At 41.9% G+C, this 15,418-nt stretch overlaps 1 protein-coding gene across 3 annotated transcripts in view; it reads right to left on the bottom strand.

The window, feature by feature from the left end:
* prex1 (phosphatidylinositol-3,4,5-trisphosphate-dependent Rac exchange factor 1) overlaps nt 1-15,418 on the bottom strand; it is an 80,410-nt gene that overhangs the window by 11,809 nt on the left and 53,183 nt on the right. For all 3 annotated transcript variants that reach the window (XM_085144734.1, XM_085144736.1, XM_085144735.1), the window contains exons 17-27: nt 14,483-14,575; nt 12,468-12,616; nt 12,293-12,378; nt 10,660-10,799; nt 9,372-9,516; nt 8,439-8,611; nt 7,959-8,120; nt 7,110-7,320; nt 5,870-6,146; nt 4,868-5,086; nt 163-251 (exon numbers count right to left, since the gene is read on the bottom strand). In XM_085144734.1, coding sequence (XP_085000860.1) covers nt 163-251; nt 4,868-5,086; nt 5,870-6,146; nt 7,110-7,320; nt 7,959-8,120; nt 8,439-8,611; nt 9,372-9,516; nt 10,660-10,799; nt 12,293-12,378; nt 12,468-12,616; nt 14,483-14,575 — 1,744 coding nt within the window. The remainder of the gene's footprint in view (nt 1-162; nt 252-4,867; nt 5,087-5,869; nt 6,147-7,109; nt 7,321-7,958; nt 8,121-8,438; nt 8,612-9,371; nt 9,517-10,659; nt 10,800-12,292; nt 12,379-12,467; nt 12,617-14,482; nt 14,576-15,418) is intronic.

Raw genomic sequence — 15,418 nt, 5'->3', positions numbered from 1 at the left:
GAACAGAGATGCTTCTTTTTTCCTTTGAGCTGGCTTTTCATTCCAACATCGGATCTGATCTGATCAGTGTGTCGTGTAAAATTCAATGTGGAGGAGGGCCAAAACATTAAATACACCTTGCTTATTTACACATGCACAGATCAACTTAAAGCCGTGTAATACCTGATCCCATCTCGTCACTCCCCAGGTAAGAGCTGTTACTTCGCACACTGGTGTAGGACAGGACGGAGTCTCTGTTGCTGTTGCATTCACTGTAACAATGAGCACACACACGCACACACACAAACACAAGTAGCACCCAGTTAAAAAGCATTAGGGAAAAAAGGGCTCATTCCGTTCTTAAACCACAGAGAGGATTTGGAAAGCTGCATCTAGTAATTATGCTGCCAAATAATCCTTGTGATTGTAAATGCCTTTTCTGATTTACAGTATGTGAAACCAAAGGCAATTAAACGCTTCTCACAACAACAACAACTGCTGCTGCCTTACACAGAGCTGCATTCAGTAAAACTGTAGCTATATCAGATTCCCAAATAAATCGGATATAATTCGCGCGTGCATAAAATGGAGCTCTCCACTTTACAAAGACACTTTTATGAACAACTTATTTTCCTAGTTTTCACGTTTAGTTGGGACTGTATTCCTTTCTTCATTTGCTGGTGTGCGGAGACAATTTCAGCCTTAGCGGGGCTGGTATTTATAGTCATACATCGATGTGATTCACCATGATTACCGGGAGCAAGTGGAAGATTTATGTGGCTCAAATTATACATGGCTTTAAGTGAGCACGCTTGCAATCCCCCTCAGAGAAGTTCAGAATGATTCACAAGCTGAATTACCATGACAAATGGCCTACGAGCGACTACGACCTACAAAACACCATCACTGGCTTTGTGTTGCTTTACTATTATCTGGGCTGGCAGGGTGACAAAGTGGGGGGAGTGGAGCCGGGATATCACCTGCTGGGTTATTCTGTGGTGTCCAATGTATGTAAATTTGTGCTGTTGGGATGGTGGGGGTGGCTACCGTAGAGGTGCTACAATGATAACTTGGCTTGAATGCTCCGCTGGCTTCTCATAAATGTGTGCAAAAACAATATCACATACTTACAGTAAACTGATATATGTTCCTCTCTTTATACTGTATTATTCCCTTTTTCTATCTGATTCGTTATAGGGAGCTGCATTTCCTCACTGAATTCAGAGGAATGCACACAAACTTGGCTTCTGCCTTTGTCTCACACACACAAACACACATACACACAAACACACACACATGGATAGAAAAGGTGACATCCAATTTAGCTTCACACATCTCCTGCCAACAGTGTGAGTACGACTGTGATAATTAACCTGTCCGCAGTAATGGAGAGCAAACACACCTCTGCACACAGCTCTCATGGTCTCACTTACATTAAATTATATACAAGATGATATCTTCTCAATTATTAATACAGGTGGGGTGATAGTGAACAACTCATTAGCAACTTCTGACATTCCTACTTAAACTGTAGCCATTTGTTATACGCTATTTATGTGCTATTCAATTAGGGATGGGTATCGAAAACCGGTTCTTGTTGAGAACCGGTTCCCAGTGTTTCAATTCCTTGGAATCGTTTGCCATTTTTGCAAACGATTCCCTTATCGATTCCAGTCGCCCCGAATGACGTCACCACGTTGCGGAGCGTCATTTACCTGGCAGGAAACACGGCGCCTAAGCGGCTCAAACGCTCAAAAGTTTGGTTTTGCTTTACGAGAATGGATGACAACAGGGCAACTTGCAATACTTGCAAAGTAGATATTTCATTTAAGGGAGGAAACACTACAAATATACAAAAGCATTTGCTCACAAAACACACGATGACCTTAAATGAATGTCGTGTTTTTAATTCCGCTCCGGACTCGTGAATCTCAACCCAGCAGCAGCAGTAACGTTTGCACGTCCTCTCCCGTTAATGCGGCAGGTAAATAATCAACTAACAGTGCATATTATGTTAGCGCGATCTGCCTTATTACAAAACCTGCCATTACTGTGCATTTAGATGACCATGATGAGAAAGACAGACAGAGTCTGGCTCAGATGCTGGCAGTTCTCGCTGCAGTCTACCGTTAGCGCTCCTTTCAGGCCAGGATAGACGAATGTCACCGAGCAGTGACTAAGTTTGTGGTCAAAGGTTTGCACCCATTTGCCACCCATTTGTGTTTAATTGTAGGCAGGGACATTACTGGATATTCTTGTGTAATTGCTACAGAATAATTGATGTTATACTTTGTTATTGCTACAGAAGAATATTTATTTTATTATTTTACATTTACAATTTTTTTTCCTGGGGACCCTGTGACACCCCATTGAAGAGCCGTAGGCTGTGGATCTCTTAAGATCTCACTGTTGGGTTTGTAAGGCCATGTTACTCCTAAATTTCTATCTTGTTCAAAGAGAAGATATAAAACAAAGTTCTAAGCTATTAGACCTTAGTGTTCTCCTTTTTTAAAAAGAATCGATAAGAGAATCGATAAAGAATCAAATCGTTAAACAGAATCGAAAATGGAATCGGAATCGTGAAAATCTTATCAATACCCATCCCTATATTCAATGCATTTTTTTTTAAAAAAAAGGTTTAAAATATGCTAATAATGTCAGCATATTCACTAAAACAGCTTGAATGATTATATTCTTCCATAATCCAATAGACACTTTATATATTTCTAGCACATTTTCCTAGAAAAGATACATATTATAGGTGTTTTTAGGCTTATTTACATATTAGGCAAGCAAGGACAAGAAAAAAATGGTGATACAATCTACCTCTGAGCTACCTGGAAAAAGTAGACTGGAGAAATTTTAGATAGAAAAAATAAAATCTGGACTCAGACAGGGAAGGGATTCAGTGGTTTAGATGAGTATTTTGCTAGTGTGTGTCTGGGTTCACTTCTCCCCATTAAAGAGAAGGTCTAGTGCAGATCAGTACACTTTATCCTGCGATCAAACATCCACTACTGATGGATGATGCTCTCATCCACACAGCGCTCACTGTGGATTAAAACATCTCAGTCTGCTCACCTACAGCTCTCTCCATCACCATCATCACATGTAAGCAACATGTAGCAGCACCTTACTACAAAGAAAGGTCCGAACAACACCACACACATGCACACGCACACATGCACACACTAGAGAAGCTGTGATTTATGGGAGACACAATATACCAGAGTTTGGAACAAACACTATTTTCTTCGTGTATTTTTTCACCCCAGTCCCCTTTGCATTTTTTTGTTGACCCTGTGTGTGTGTGTGTGTGTGTGTGTGTGTGTGTGTGTGTGTGTGTGTGTGTGTGTGTGTGTGTGTGTGTGTGTGTGTGTGTGTGTGTGTGTGTGTGTAAAAGTCATTCTCCCCTGTCCTAACATTGCGTCTGTCACAGACTGCGCTTGGCCACTGACCTCCAGCTGTTGAGTTCTACTGTGGTTTGTCACCACCTCAGGCTTTACTGCCTGATTCTCTCAGCTGGACAAAAACTAAAAAAAAACAGCACCACCCACACGTGAAACACATAAGCACTTTTCATCACATGCAAAATTTTACAAGTGGGATGATTCATCCACATTCACTAGGCAGCTTTGTACAGCTACCTTGACCAGAGTACTTTTTTCCTACTTGGCCTCAAAAAACCCTGAGTAAACAGCTCTGTGTGCAAGTGTGAGTGCATGAGCGTGTGTTTATACCACACACAGAAGAGTCGACATTTTGCTATACATTTTATTACGATGAGGTAGCTGCATTTCACATGACGTGGCCAGGCTTTAATGACAGAGCGGGTGAGGAGGCCGCGCCCCAAACATTTCGCTTTATTATACACCAGCCCACCGCACTGACAACCAATAACTATATCTTAGTGGGTGGTGGAGGGTGGGGCTCAGTGGCTCTCTGTTCAGTGAACACACACACACACTCCTTCCCAAAAAAAAAAAAAAATCATCTGAATGAACTTGCAACAAGCAAATGACATAACCAGATTCAACCAGAGCATTTTGAAGTCATTTTTAGCCCTGCATCTCAGTTAAAATGGCAACATCTGGAATGAATTATAGCCTCCAAAGGGGGGAAATGAGAAGTATTATAGGTTTGTGGAGTAAAGTGGGAGTCTCAGAGCGCTGTTTTTGTTTTTAAGGAGTTGTTTTTAACCTGTGATGCTGCTATAACAGATGAATGAATAAAGAAAGAATGAAATGAAAATATTACTTTAAATAATTAAGGTCAAAGTGTTTCAAGTTATATAGTGGAGTTATATATAAGCTACTTAAGTCTCAAATTGTAGAAAATATAATTTGAGAGGTAAATACCTTGAAGGCCCCTGGAAAACCATGAGGTAAATACCACTTTAAATGATATCATGCTGACTTGCAATAGAAATATACAGAAAAGGTGAAAGTATGCTCTAATATGCCAGTTTGAAATCAAGAGCAAGATAAAAAGTTTTTAGAATATAGTCCAGTTGTGTTTTCCAATATGGATGTAAATCCCATTTTCCCAGCATCTTTGGTAGACAGTGCAGTTTGCTCCCTAAGCATATCCAGCATATCCTGTTTCCATAGGCTTCCAAGCCAGCAAGGCCTTCTTCTTCATCACCATCATCTTAGGCATTGTCCTGAACATTGGAAATTTCTGTCATTTTAAGATGATTTTGCTTAAGTGCCCCTAGTTACCAACTCCAGGCCAATGAAATTCATATTTTCATGGTTTTCCAGGGGTCTTCAACCTAAGCCTGTTTATTGGAAGCTTTAGCTAATGTGTCTTATCAGCGCCTTGTTATTACCTTTTCAGGTGGAAGGTTACACTGTAACCTGTAGCTGCATATTCAGTAAGCACTTACCTGTAGGAGTCCCTGTAGCTCATTGTGTCGTGGCCGGAGTCCTCCTGGTCCTCCTCGTTCACTTTGAAGCAGACTCGTTTAGTGACGCCCTGCTCCACTTTGTCCTGGTCACATCCATCCTCACAGGGGACCAGGGCGGGCGGCTGATTTTCCTCGTCGATTGGAGGCTCGCCGCCCTCTCCTTGGAGCTGTGTAGGCTCGGTGATGGATGACAACAGCCTAGAGAAAAAAATATAAACAAATATATCTGAAAACAACAAAATATAGATATTGCTCTTTACCTTGGAGACATTATCTACATATCTTTAGCATATGATAAAGAGCATATATCATCATTTATATAACATATATGCCATAATTTTGTGTTATGTTTTTAGCATATTCACAACTTGATCCATAGTCATTTATATTCAAATTAAAGTCTTCATGTCAAGACACTGTTATGCTTACATTTCTAATACAATACACAATGCATGGGCTCCCCATAACTAAAACATACACATGTATTCATTCAAATTGTCACACCCCTTCCTCAGCACAGACACACAATATGTGTCTCTTTCTCTTGATGTTATCCTGGCCTCACTCCCTGTTCCTGTACTGGGCCTGGCCCATAAATATTTTGGGCCTGAAGAATGTTCCTTTTGTAAATCCTCAGCTTTAAACAAGGCAGAGGGAGGACAGACAAAGACAGGCTGCTGTGGGGATAACAGCGTTTCACGCAGAGATCTCTGAATGTGAGCGAGAAGGTTACGAAAATAGCCTACTCAAAAACAGCAGTGGAATGGAAATATCTGATAACAGCAGAAGGTCGGTAATGCTGGGACTAATTTCAGAATGGATGTGAGTGAAAGTTTTCTTTTTTCTAATATGTGGCACACGTGATTGAAGAAAACATCTGCAGAATAGGCATAACCTTCAAAAGATAAGAAAAAAGTTTATGTGAAAATAAGGTTCAGTGCTGTTAAATTAAACGTGATGAATACAAGCTGTAATACTTACACATCTATTTGAGCAACATACTGCTTCATTTCCCTCACAGCAACGTCCAAACGACTGTACAAGTAAATGTAGGCGTCCTGTGTCTCGGTGTCTTCCTGCTTGAGCAGGAAACTCAAACCGCCTTCTCCGTGGCGACTATCATTCAAGCCCTCCCCTCCATCGACATTCACTTCCCCACTGCCATCCGCTTCATCTCCATCCAAACCAGAGCAGCTCCAGGACGGAGCTCCCATGCTGGTCATGCAATGTTGAGTGTGGGACATGGGGTTCAGTTGTGCTAAAGGAGAGGAGAGATGTTACGGGTGATTGAATGAAAGAGACTTCACGCTCTGACAATAACATCTGTGCCAGATGTTCAAAAGCTATGAAGTAATACTCTTATCTGTTCTTAATTTGGTGTTGACGAAAAACAAAGTCTTAAAAAGACCATCGTTCAGCTAATATACACAGTAAAAGGAAGCCTGTTTATCTGGGTTGAATGCCAAGCTAAGCTGTAATAACCTGACATATCCAAAAACTGAAAACAGATTTAATACTCGTGGTGATCTAAGACAGTTCAAACTCTAACGACAGCTTTCAAAAAAGAGCCACAGCAACATCTCATCAGTACAAGTGCTTGGCAGATGTCTGACCGGCAGCTGGTGTTCAGAGGAAAGATGGGGCCGAGCATCTTGAAACAATGCTGACTGTCTGCTGTCTAGACAGCTGTACTGCCTTTTCATCTTTGCTGAGAGTAGAAGTTCACATGTTAACCTCTAAAATTCCTATTGAAAACCAAATTTCAAAAGTATTTCCAAACTTTATTCTCTCCTTGAACATCTTCTACTTTCCATTTCAACTAAATCTCTCACTTTTTTCCTCTGCTCTGTGACCTCTAACGCACCACAGAGTGAACACATTCCTGCTCTGCACTGAGGTCTTTGCTTACATCATTCACTCACTTCTCATGTCAGTAACTTGAATATAATGGCCGAGGGCTAACGGAGCCTTAATAGCAACCTACTCATCTAATTTTACCATGAGAATCCTTGTTGGGCCTTTTTGGTTACACTGGGAGGCTGGGGTTGGTCCAGTCACAGCATCAAATGCATCAAAGCATCAAAATGACCACTGAGCTAGTGGTAAGCTATATTACCATGAGAGGGATAAATCCCTGCAACGCTTACTTTACGCAGTGAAAATGTGACACTGTTGAGATTGTTCTAATCTTCTTGGTTGGAGGACTGTGTGCAGCTCCTACCTTGGTCGGGGTCCAGGCCAAAGATGGAGTTTTTACGACCAAAACGGATGCTGAAAGTCCTGCCGGCAGAAGTAGTGCTTTTGGGGTAGGAGACCTGCATCAAGTTGATGTGGCAGTTGGTAGGAACAAAGTCCATGCAGCCCAGTGGGTGAGGGCGAACCCCAGCCTGCCTGACAGAGGGCCACGCCTTGTTCCTCAGTTCCAGAGCAAACTGTGTAAAAAGGGAAACAAAATGGGAGAAGCCATGAAGAAGAAGGTAATGAGTTTAGTGAATTAAAAAATGATATGACTACAACCGTTGCATCTTCATGATATCGCAAAGCTTCTGATAAGGGTTCTGGTATGTTAGCAAGTTAATTAAAGTTTGCATTTAATCATTGTAGATATTAGCTTTCTTATCAGAATGAAGCTCCTGGATGTTTCTTAGATGCGATGCTATTTTTAATAATTCAATGGGTTTGGATTTTATATGATTTCTTTTACAGTCTGTGTAATATGTAAGGAGAAAATAAGACAAATATCAAAATGTGTTTACCAGGTAGTGGCATATGGTTTACACGACAAACACAACTGTCTTGAAAAAGCCTTTTGTGAGACTCTTAACACACTTTCACCAAGCTGCTCAAAACGCATTTAATGCAATAGGAGTAGTGCAAAAAAAGAAATTGCCATGTCTTTTTTGGGGGGAGCAAAAATGTGAATTTATTGCTATAGAAAAGGATGTTCCACTGAACCGTTTAGTCACATGTCACAAAATAAATTGTGTTTAGTAAACTAATGTGACTGAATACCGGAACATTCCTGTGTTCACATCTATGCTCAAGAGAAAACACAAGAATGTCTCAATACCTGCTGATAGCTGCTGATACGCCTCCTGATACTCTTCATCTTGGTCTCGCAGATTTGTCTGAACTCGTACTGCGGCATGGTAACGACTCGGTCGCTCGGGGAGATGAGCTGGCTGCAGTTATGAACGAAGCGGTTGTCATCGCCAGAAAACGCCTCCAGGATCTGTAGAGACAAGAACAATTGCTGAGGATGGATCACCTTGACGATAACAGTTTAGGAACCCGATTTAGTCCATTTCAATCACTCAAATTTCAAATTAGCATTTCTAGCTGTAGCAGCGAAATAAGGCAGCTGAGTTTTACCCCAGCTAAACTTTCTGCTTTCCAGTTCCAGTAAGTGAAACCAGAAGCAAAAACAAAATATTAAGCTGACTTTACTGTTTGAAACTTAAGCAATATTTAGCATGACTATCCACCAGTCTAACGATAAATGCATATGTAGGCTTTAGCTGAACAAACTTCTCATCTTGACAAAACTCACTTTTGCAGTGAGGCTGAAGCAGCCTTTGGGTTCCACTATCTTCTCCAGGACGTGGCTCTTGATGCCTGCAGTGCTCACATATTCATACACCACGCCATGCTCCAAGTGGACGTTATCAACTGTCAGACTGACCAGAGGCAGATCACACAGGGAGAGTCTGCCCAGCTTGCAGTCTGTGGATCACAGATTTCAATTAAATACTTGACATACATTCGAAAGTAAATAACCAACTAAAATACAATAACCGAAAAAAATCAAATGATATGTGCATGTTTAAAAAAACTCAAATCACTTCAAAATTATGAAAAAACAAAAATGTAGTGCGTATAAAAATCTCTGAGGGAAAAACACAATATCATTTTAAGTCATTTTAGCAATGACACATGTAAAGGTACACAGTGTGCTGCACATCTGTCAAGTGTGCTAACCCTGCCAGTACTGTGGGAAAATTGGCCACTAAGTGTACACTGAATATTACTTAATGGCGTCCTATGACTGTAGCGTGCGGAAGTGTCATTTTCAAACTGCGAATTTTCTATATCCAGAGCAAATTACCTGCTGCTGAAGCCACTTTTACCGGCACGGTGAATATGACCCAAGTCAGAAGCCAAATGAAAAAAACAAAAAAGCATTGTAGATGGAACATAATGTTTTGATGTAATGTTTTTGGCAGGGTCACATGTTTTTAGCATGAAGCCTGCAATCAATCTGGATTCACACACAAGGCAAAAAGCTGCCAAAGCAGCACTAATCTCGCTCAGATACATTTTGCTGACTGAAATGAAACTAGCTGACATGAGCGGAAAAACCGCAAAGGAATTGGGGATTGAAAGCTTCTTACAGAAATTAAAGACATACTGCGACACTGATAAAACTTTAAATCCGAGCAAAACAAAAGACTGTTGCAAACAATTTCTCAGCAACACGTTTCACCTGTTCCATTGGTGCTTTTGTCCTCTTCGTGGTCAGAGCCATTCTCCACTGGGTAAGGCTTGAAAGGGCTGTCCTCCTCCTCATCTGCACCCCTCTCTCTTTGTAGCTCTTCCACATCCTCGAATGCTCGATACACCCAGTGACACTGTGGGATGAAGATTAAAGCTCATAAAAATCAGTCGCCGGGGCGCCTGCTGTCTGGGCCGCCGCTCTCTCACCAGTTCATCTAGACAGACCCATCCGATATTAGTTTTACCAGCCGTCAGCATGGCTGCAGTGTTTGGTAGACTATTTGTTGGAATTTTAATGTGGATGAGAACATGATGAAAAACAGAAACATCAACATCAAGCTGTAAATATGAGAGGGCTTTATACACGTATTTTTAGAGGGTAGAAGCTAAAGTATGGATAGAGAAGCTTTTACCCTGACAATGCAATAAAGACTGATTCCACCTAAATGAACAATGCAATGCACTCAACCACTGACAACAAACTGGTTAAATGATCAGCCAAATAAAATAAGACAAAAAAAAAAACATCGTACGGAAGACACCTTGCTCTGCTCTGTCTGCAGCCTTTTGAAATACTGCCTGGAGACATGAGTTGCTTCTGCAGGAATGTCAAAACAACCAAAGAGGAGTTTGTAGTTTTGACATCGGCCATCTAGTATTCAGTATAAACACTTGTTATTTAGTCATGGCTCAGTTTGAAAAAACAAACAAACAAAAAAAACTGTGGATACTGTTTCACTCCAGGCAGGACTGTATTTTGAGTTGTAGAACCTGTAGCGACATAGTGACAGCTTGTAATTCACTTTGGATCTCACTAAGAAACCTACCATTCCAGCCAAAAATGCAGATGAAATGAGCAAACAGTCAACTAATGCAAATGCTGTTTTTCTGAACCATCTCAGGAATGTCTGGCTGACCTCTATTCTTTGTTAGCTTGTCAAATGTGTTTTTTATTGAGCTTTTCCCCATTAGTAAATGATCCGACATATTAACTTCCAAAACTACCACTGACACTATTCATGTTGTCTTGTGGCATTACTTGGTTTACTGTCTGCTAAATAAAGCGCTCAGGGATTTCCCCTACAGTTAGAGCCATGACAGCACACAAGGACTGTAAAACCTCACAGAACACCATGCACCGTACTGATCAAGATGATGTGGTTTGTTGGGATTTAACTTTCAATTATAATATGGGCTAAATAAAAGAGACTTAACGCTAGAAAACCTTCTCTAATGTTACAGAATAGTTTGTTTTTTGGTGGCCTGTGTTAGCTCACCGCTTGGAGAGGTTCCTGGTGAGTGCGCTGGGCTGTGAAATGCTCCAGGACCTCTTTGTAGTCGCTGTGATTGACACTGTTGCCATTGACTTTCAGGACGACCTGGCCCGGCTGAAGACCAGACGCTGCTGCCTCCCAGCCTGTAATATTTTCACACAGGATCATGAGTTCGCACAAAGGCAAAAACCATTTACAACACCACACATACACTGGGAAACATCTTCTTTAGGATGACTGAATTAAGCATAACATAGTGAACTCATTAAAAAAAATTCTCAACAAAACATTTCCCCTATTGTTTCTACAGGAAAATGGGAAATCACTCTGTGGAGAGCTATAACATGCTGTCTCAAGCTACTAATGGCTTTACAGCCTGGAAGTCCAATCAACACCTCGATTAACCTTCCTGCCCAATCTAAAAATACCAGCAATGGCATCATTTCCACCCAGGGTGCCAGCAGTAACCACATTAAGGAGACTACTTGACCCATGAATGAAAATCCCCCAGAGAAAGTCATTTAAAAACAATGGGGTAAAAAATACTAGCCACTGAATTCAAATGAAACATACGTCATACTGAGTCTTAAGTAATTGAGGATGTTAGGAAAGTGAGAAAAGGAACATGTAGGGAAGAAGAAGGTGGGTTTAAGAGGGAGAGAAAGTGGAGGAAAGACAATAAAACCAAGGGACCAAATTTCTTGGCTGTACCGGTCTTTTTTTATTAGGGTGCATGTGTGTATCCTCGCCTTACTGCTGCTAGGTTACAAATTGGGATTCATCCCTCATTTAACTTCTAAACACACTGCTGATTTTTCTATTTAGAGACTGACAAACAGGCTGTATGGTAAGAAGGCCTTAAAGAAAAGTAGGAGAAACGAAAAGGAAAACAGAAGTAGCTGTCTTTTCAGTTACCCATTAGAGTTTTAGCTCTGATCACAGAACATTGTGTGTGTTTGAAAAGTAGTTTGCTCTATTAAGCGTTTGAACCCTGACCGTGGGCTGTCTGGCTGACAGGTGGCCATAAAAACCTAATAGAGGCTCACTAAGAGCAGAATGTAACAGGTGGTTAGAGGCTAGAGTTACCTCATCTTTCCTTTGAATTCCCTCGGAATTATTTGTCTTTCTGACACCGTAAACACTTTTAATGCATTTACTGGCACTGGTGCAGAAATAACAAGGTCAACATCTTACAAATCTGTTCACGGATCTCCACTGTTGGCTCATAGGCAAAATATGGGTCACTTATAACTACATTCAAGAAATAATAATTTAACTACACTTCCCCGGGAGCTGTAAAGTGCTCAAGTGCTCAACTGATTATTTTTCCATTACACGTACAAAGCGATGGTCTTATTTTAGCTTTAAATACAAAACTGCACACTATTTTTGCCATTTCGCCATGTGACAGAAATTAACAGATATTAACGATACAGCAACGCTGTTATAAAATACATTTTCAATCTGGGGTAATAAAATAAATTGTAGCCTACTTATTAAACTCTGGTACCGTGCTTTCGTCCTACGTGTTATTCTCTGAGTGTTCATGAGAGAAGGAGTAATAATGAAATTCTTCTGCTATCTCTGAAAAAAATGCATATTTCTGCTGATTGTTGTGGCTACAGAAGTCAGTTACCTTTCCTCACAGCGTGGACATGAGGAGGAACAGAGCCACTCAGTCTGAAGGAGAGACTGTCTGGGTTGTCAGGGATTTTTACGATCCTGGAAAAAAAAAAGAAAATACCAATCAGACCAGTGTGGTCTATATGAGTGGACATTGTGTATTTCAGCATATATGCATGAGCCCTCACTCCTTGGCCTTGGTGCCAACCAGCAGCCGCAGGGAGCGTCGTATGCAGAAGGACTGGCTAATCATGGTTTCAACCTCCGAGAAAGGCCTGAGGAAAAGCAGGTCCTCGTTGATGGTGTAGATCTTCCTGCCCACCTGCAGGCCAGCCATCTGCACGGACAGACGGACAGACAGGAGACAGAATGTGGTTATTTATAGGTGGCAGCTTGCTTCAGCCTGAACCCCCTCCCAAAGGCAACATCCGCACAGTAAGAGTTTCAGGTCGGGGGACTGCAATTCAATTTAAAATTACGAGCGAGTACCAGAGTGAGACAGAGACTGTGTACAATTCCCCTGTCTAACGTGAATTACTCACAATCAAGTGCTGGTATATGATAATGTGCCTCCAAGGAGCAAAGAAGAAAACAAACAAACAAGCGATAAGACGAAAAGCATTGTTTGCTGCTCCAAATTCCCACAGCCTGTTCTGTCTTGTCGTGTATTTTCCAGCATTTGACTGAAGTTGTATGGAGTGAGTGCGTATAAAGATTCGCCACTGGATATGATAAAAATGCATGATTGCTAGACCTGAGTGTCATGCCTGCTTTGTGTTAGATTTGCACGCACTTCCAGATTGAAGGGCGTCACTTTATAATTTTTTTCCTAATGTTGCCAGTTGCTCTGCCTGCGACCTCTGATGCTTTGTCGGATCTTGCCAGATTCCTTTAGCTAATATACAATCTCTTCAGTCACGGCGCGTTGCAGCTGCACAAACCAGTATACCTGCTCCCAAAGAAACAAACATTTTCAAGCTTTTCACAGTCAGATTTCAGCTTCTGAAATCTCTTTACAAATGACAGACACACAGCAAATCAGCCTGCAGCATGCATTTAAATGCAGTCATCTTCAGTCACGTTGTGAGAAGAATACAGCCTCTGTGCACTCACTGTGTGAGTCCAGTGTCCTGGGCAAAGATCCGGTGGGATGGCCTTGGTTAAGCCAGGCCTCGACTCTGTTTGAAGGCCCAGCGTGGATGTAGGAATGACTGGGAAGAGCCAGAGCTATTTGAATGCAGAGGGGTGCATGTATATGTGTGTGTGATTACACAGCATGGGTGCCAGTCTGCACGTGACTTTCTATAATAGTATCATATAGTGAAAGAGCTCAGTGTGTGAGTGTGTGCCTCTCAGCCCTTTTCAGAGCCCCATGGGAATCAGCTGAGCTTCATTCACTGCGCTGGCACACGGGCTGTGTCACAACTAGCAATCCTCGCCCCACTGTGGGGAGTGGAGGGCACGGGGGAATAAATAATAGAGTGAGAGGGGGTTCGAAATTAAGGAAAAAAGGAGTAATAAGGAACAGAGAAGCAAAGGTTTAGCGTGGTAGATGGGCAGTGCATAAAAATGAAGATTATCGAGAGCTGCAGAGCAGCACAGGGGCACGGGAGAAATGAGGATACAAATGTGGAAATAGTGGGGAGCACGACAGTTATAGTCAGGCTGTGGAGGAAAAACAACCAGGGCACCATCATGTGTGTTCATGACAACATTGCAACGATTAACAGTATACAGTCTGGGCTGTGAGACGGACAGGCCAGAAGTAAAGTATGTCACCTGTCTAAGGCGAGTAAGAGGACATAAAAGAGGATGAATGATCAATAAGACAAGAAAACATTGGCTCGTCCATCTTGTATTAGCACAGCCATTGAGCTGTCACTGTTATTCCCCTCCCCATCATCAGTGAAGGCTGACACAATGGCACGGACGGGACAAATACCAATATGGAAGCTGCTCCCTCCTAAACGTAAAAATATATCTGCAAATGGCTCTGCAGCCAATCAGAGCAGAGTTCTCGAAAAAGGGAGAGAGACAGAGTGACAGCAGCCGTCCGGAGAGTAGACAGCCATTACCTAGTGGAACTGACACCCCGAGGCTGGAAGAAGTGTGTGTGTGTGTGTGTGTGTGTGTGTGTGTGTGTGTGTGTGTGTGTGTGTGTGTGTGTGTGTGTGTGTGTGTGTGTGTGTGTGTGTGTGTTTACCTCAGCGTGTGAGCCCCTGGTGACAGATTTCACAACGATGGCCTTGTTCTTTTCCTCAATCTCAAAGCCGTAGCCTTCCTCCTCGGGGTGAATCTAGCACAGAGAAAATTGACTAATTACTTCCACATTTTCACCGCTGACTGTCAGGCTTAAAATGTCTTGAACTGATTTAGTATCACAAGTAAGCAAACAGGAAAATAATTTTAGATGCACACATATTCATCATCTTTCTGTCTCCCTTGGTTCTGCTGCTGTAATTCTGTGCTGTTAGTCAGAAAGCAACTGTAGGCTCTGGCTATAAAACGGCAACTTGTCTTCATAGCAGTGACCTGGTTTGTCTGAGAAATCAATTTACGGCACTTTTTCTGGGTGGTCTCACAAGCAAACTATTCACACATAATCACAGTTTCATTAGCCATTTGTGACTTTCATTCCGTCTCAGGTGCCTTTGCCTGATGTTGCTCTCTGCTCTCCATATTGTATTCCCACTTGGGGTTGAGGCTTAAAGTTAAACGCTGTCGTCGCCAAACACATTAGCGGCTTCCATTAGTTAAGCTGCTGGGGCCATCTTCCTGCTGCACAGTCCTGATAAGATGGGGATCTCTGCTATTATATCAGAGGAGATGACCGTGGAAAATAAAGAGTTCCTGCACTTCACTTCAATAATAGGCATTGGGGGGGATTAGTTCCGCTAATCAAGGAAAAGGGCCTTTTCCACTTCTTGTGGAAAGCCAGATGGCGTGCCTACTTCTCACTATGACATGAAAAGAGATGCTGATGATGCTTCTAGGTTTCCCTGAAGATAATGGACTCAAATAAACAGTTGACTTTCTGTGTGAGTTTGTGGAAACCCCCAAACACTTGACCCAGTGTTGTGCAGACTGATTTTTACTGTATGTGTAAAAAAATATTATATGCTTTTATTGTAGGCGTCAC

Source organism: Neolamprologus multifasciatus, chromosome 20, assembly GCF_963576455.1.
Source record: "Neolamprologus multifasciatus chromosome 20, fNeoMul1.2, whole genome shotgun sequence".
NCBI classification, from domain to species: domain Eukaryota; kingdom Metazoa; phylum Chordata; class Actinopteri; order Cichliformes; family Cichlidae; genus Neolamprologus; species Neolamprologus multifasciatus.
The sequence above is the reverse complement of the archived record's forward strand: the minus strand, read 5'-3'. Positions and strand labels throughout refer to the sequence as shown.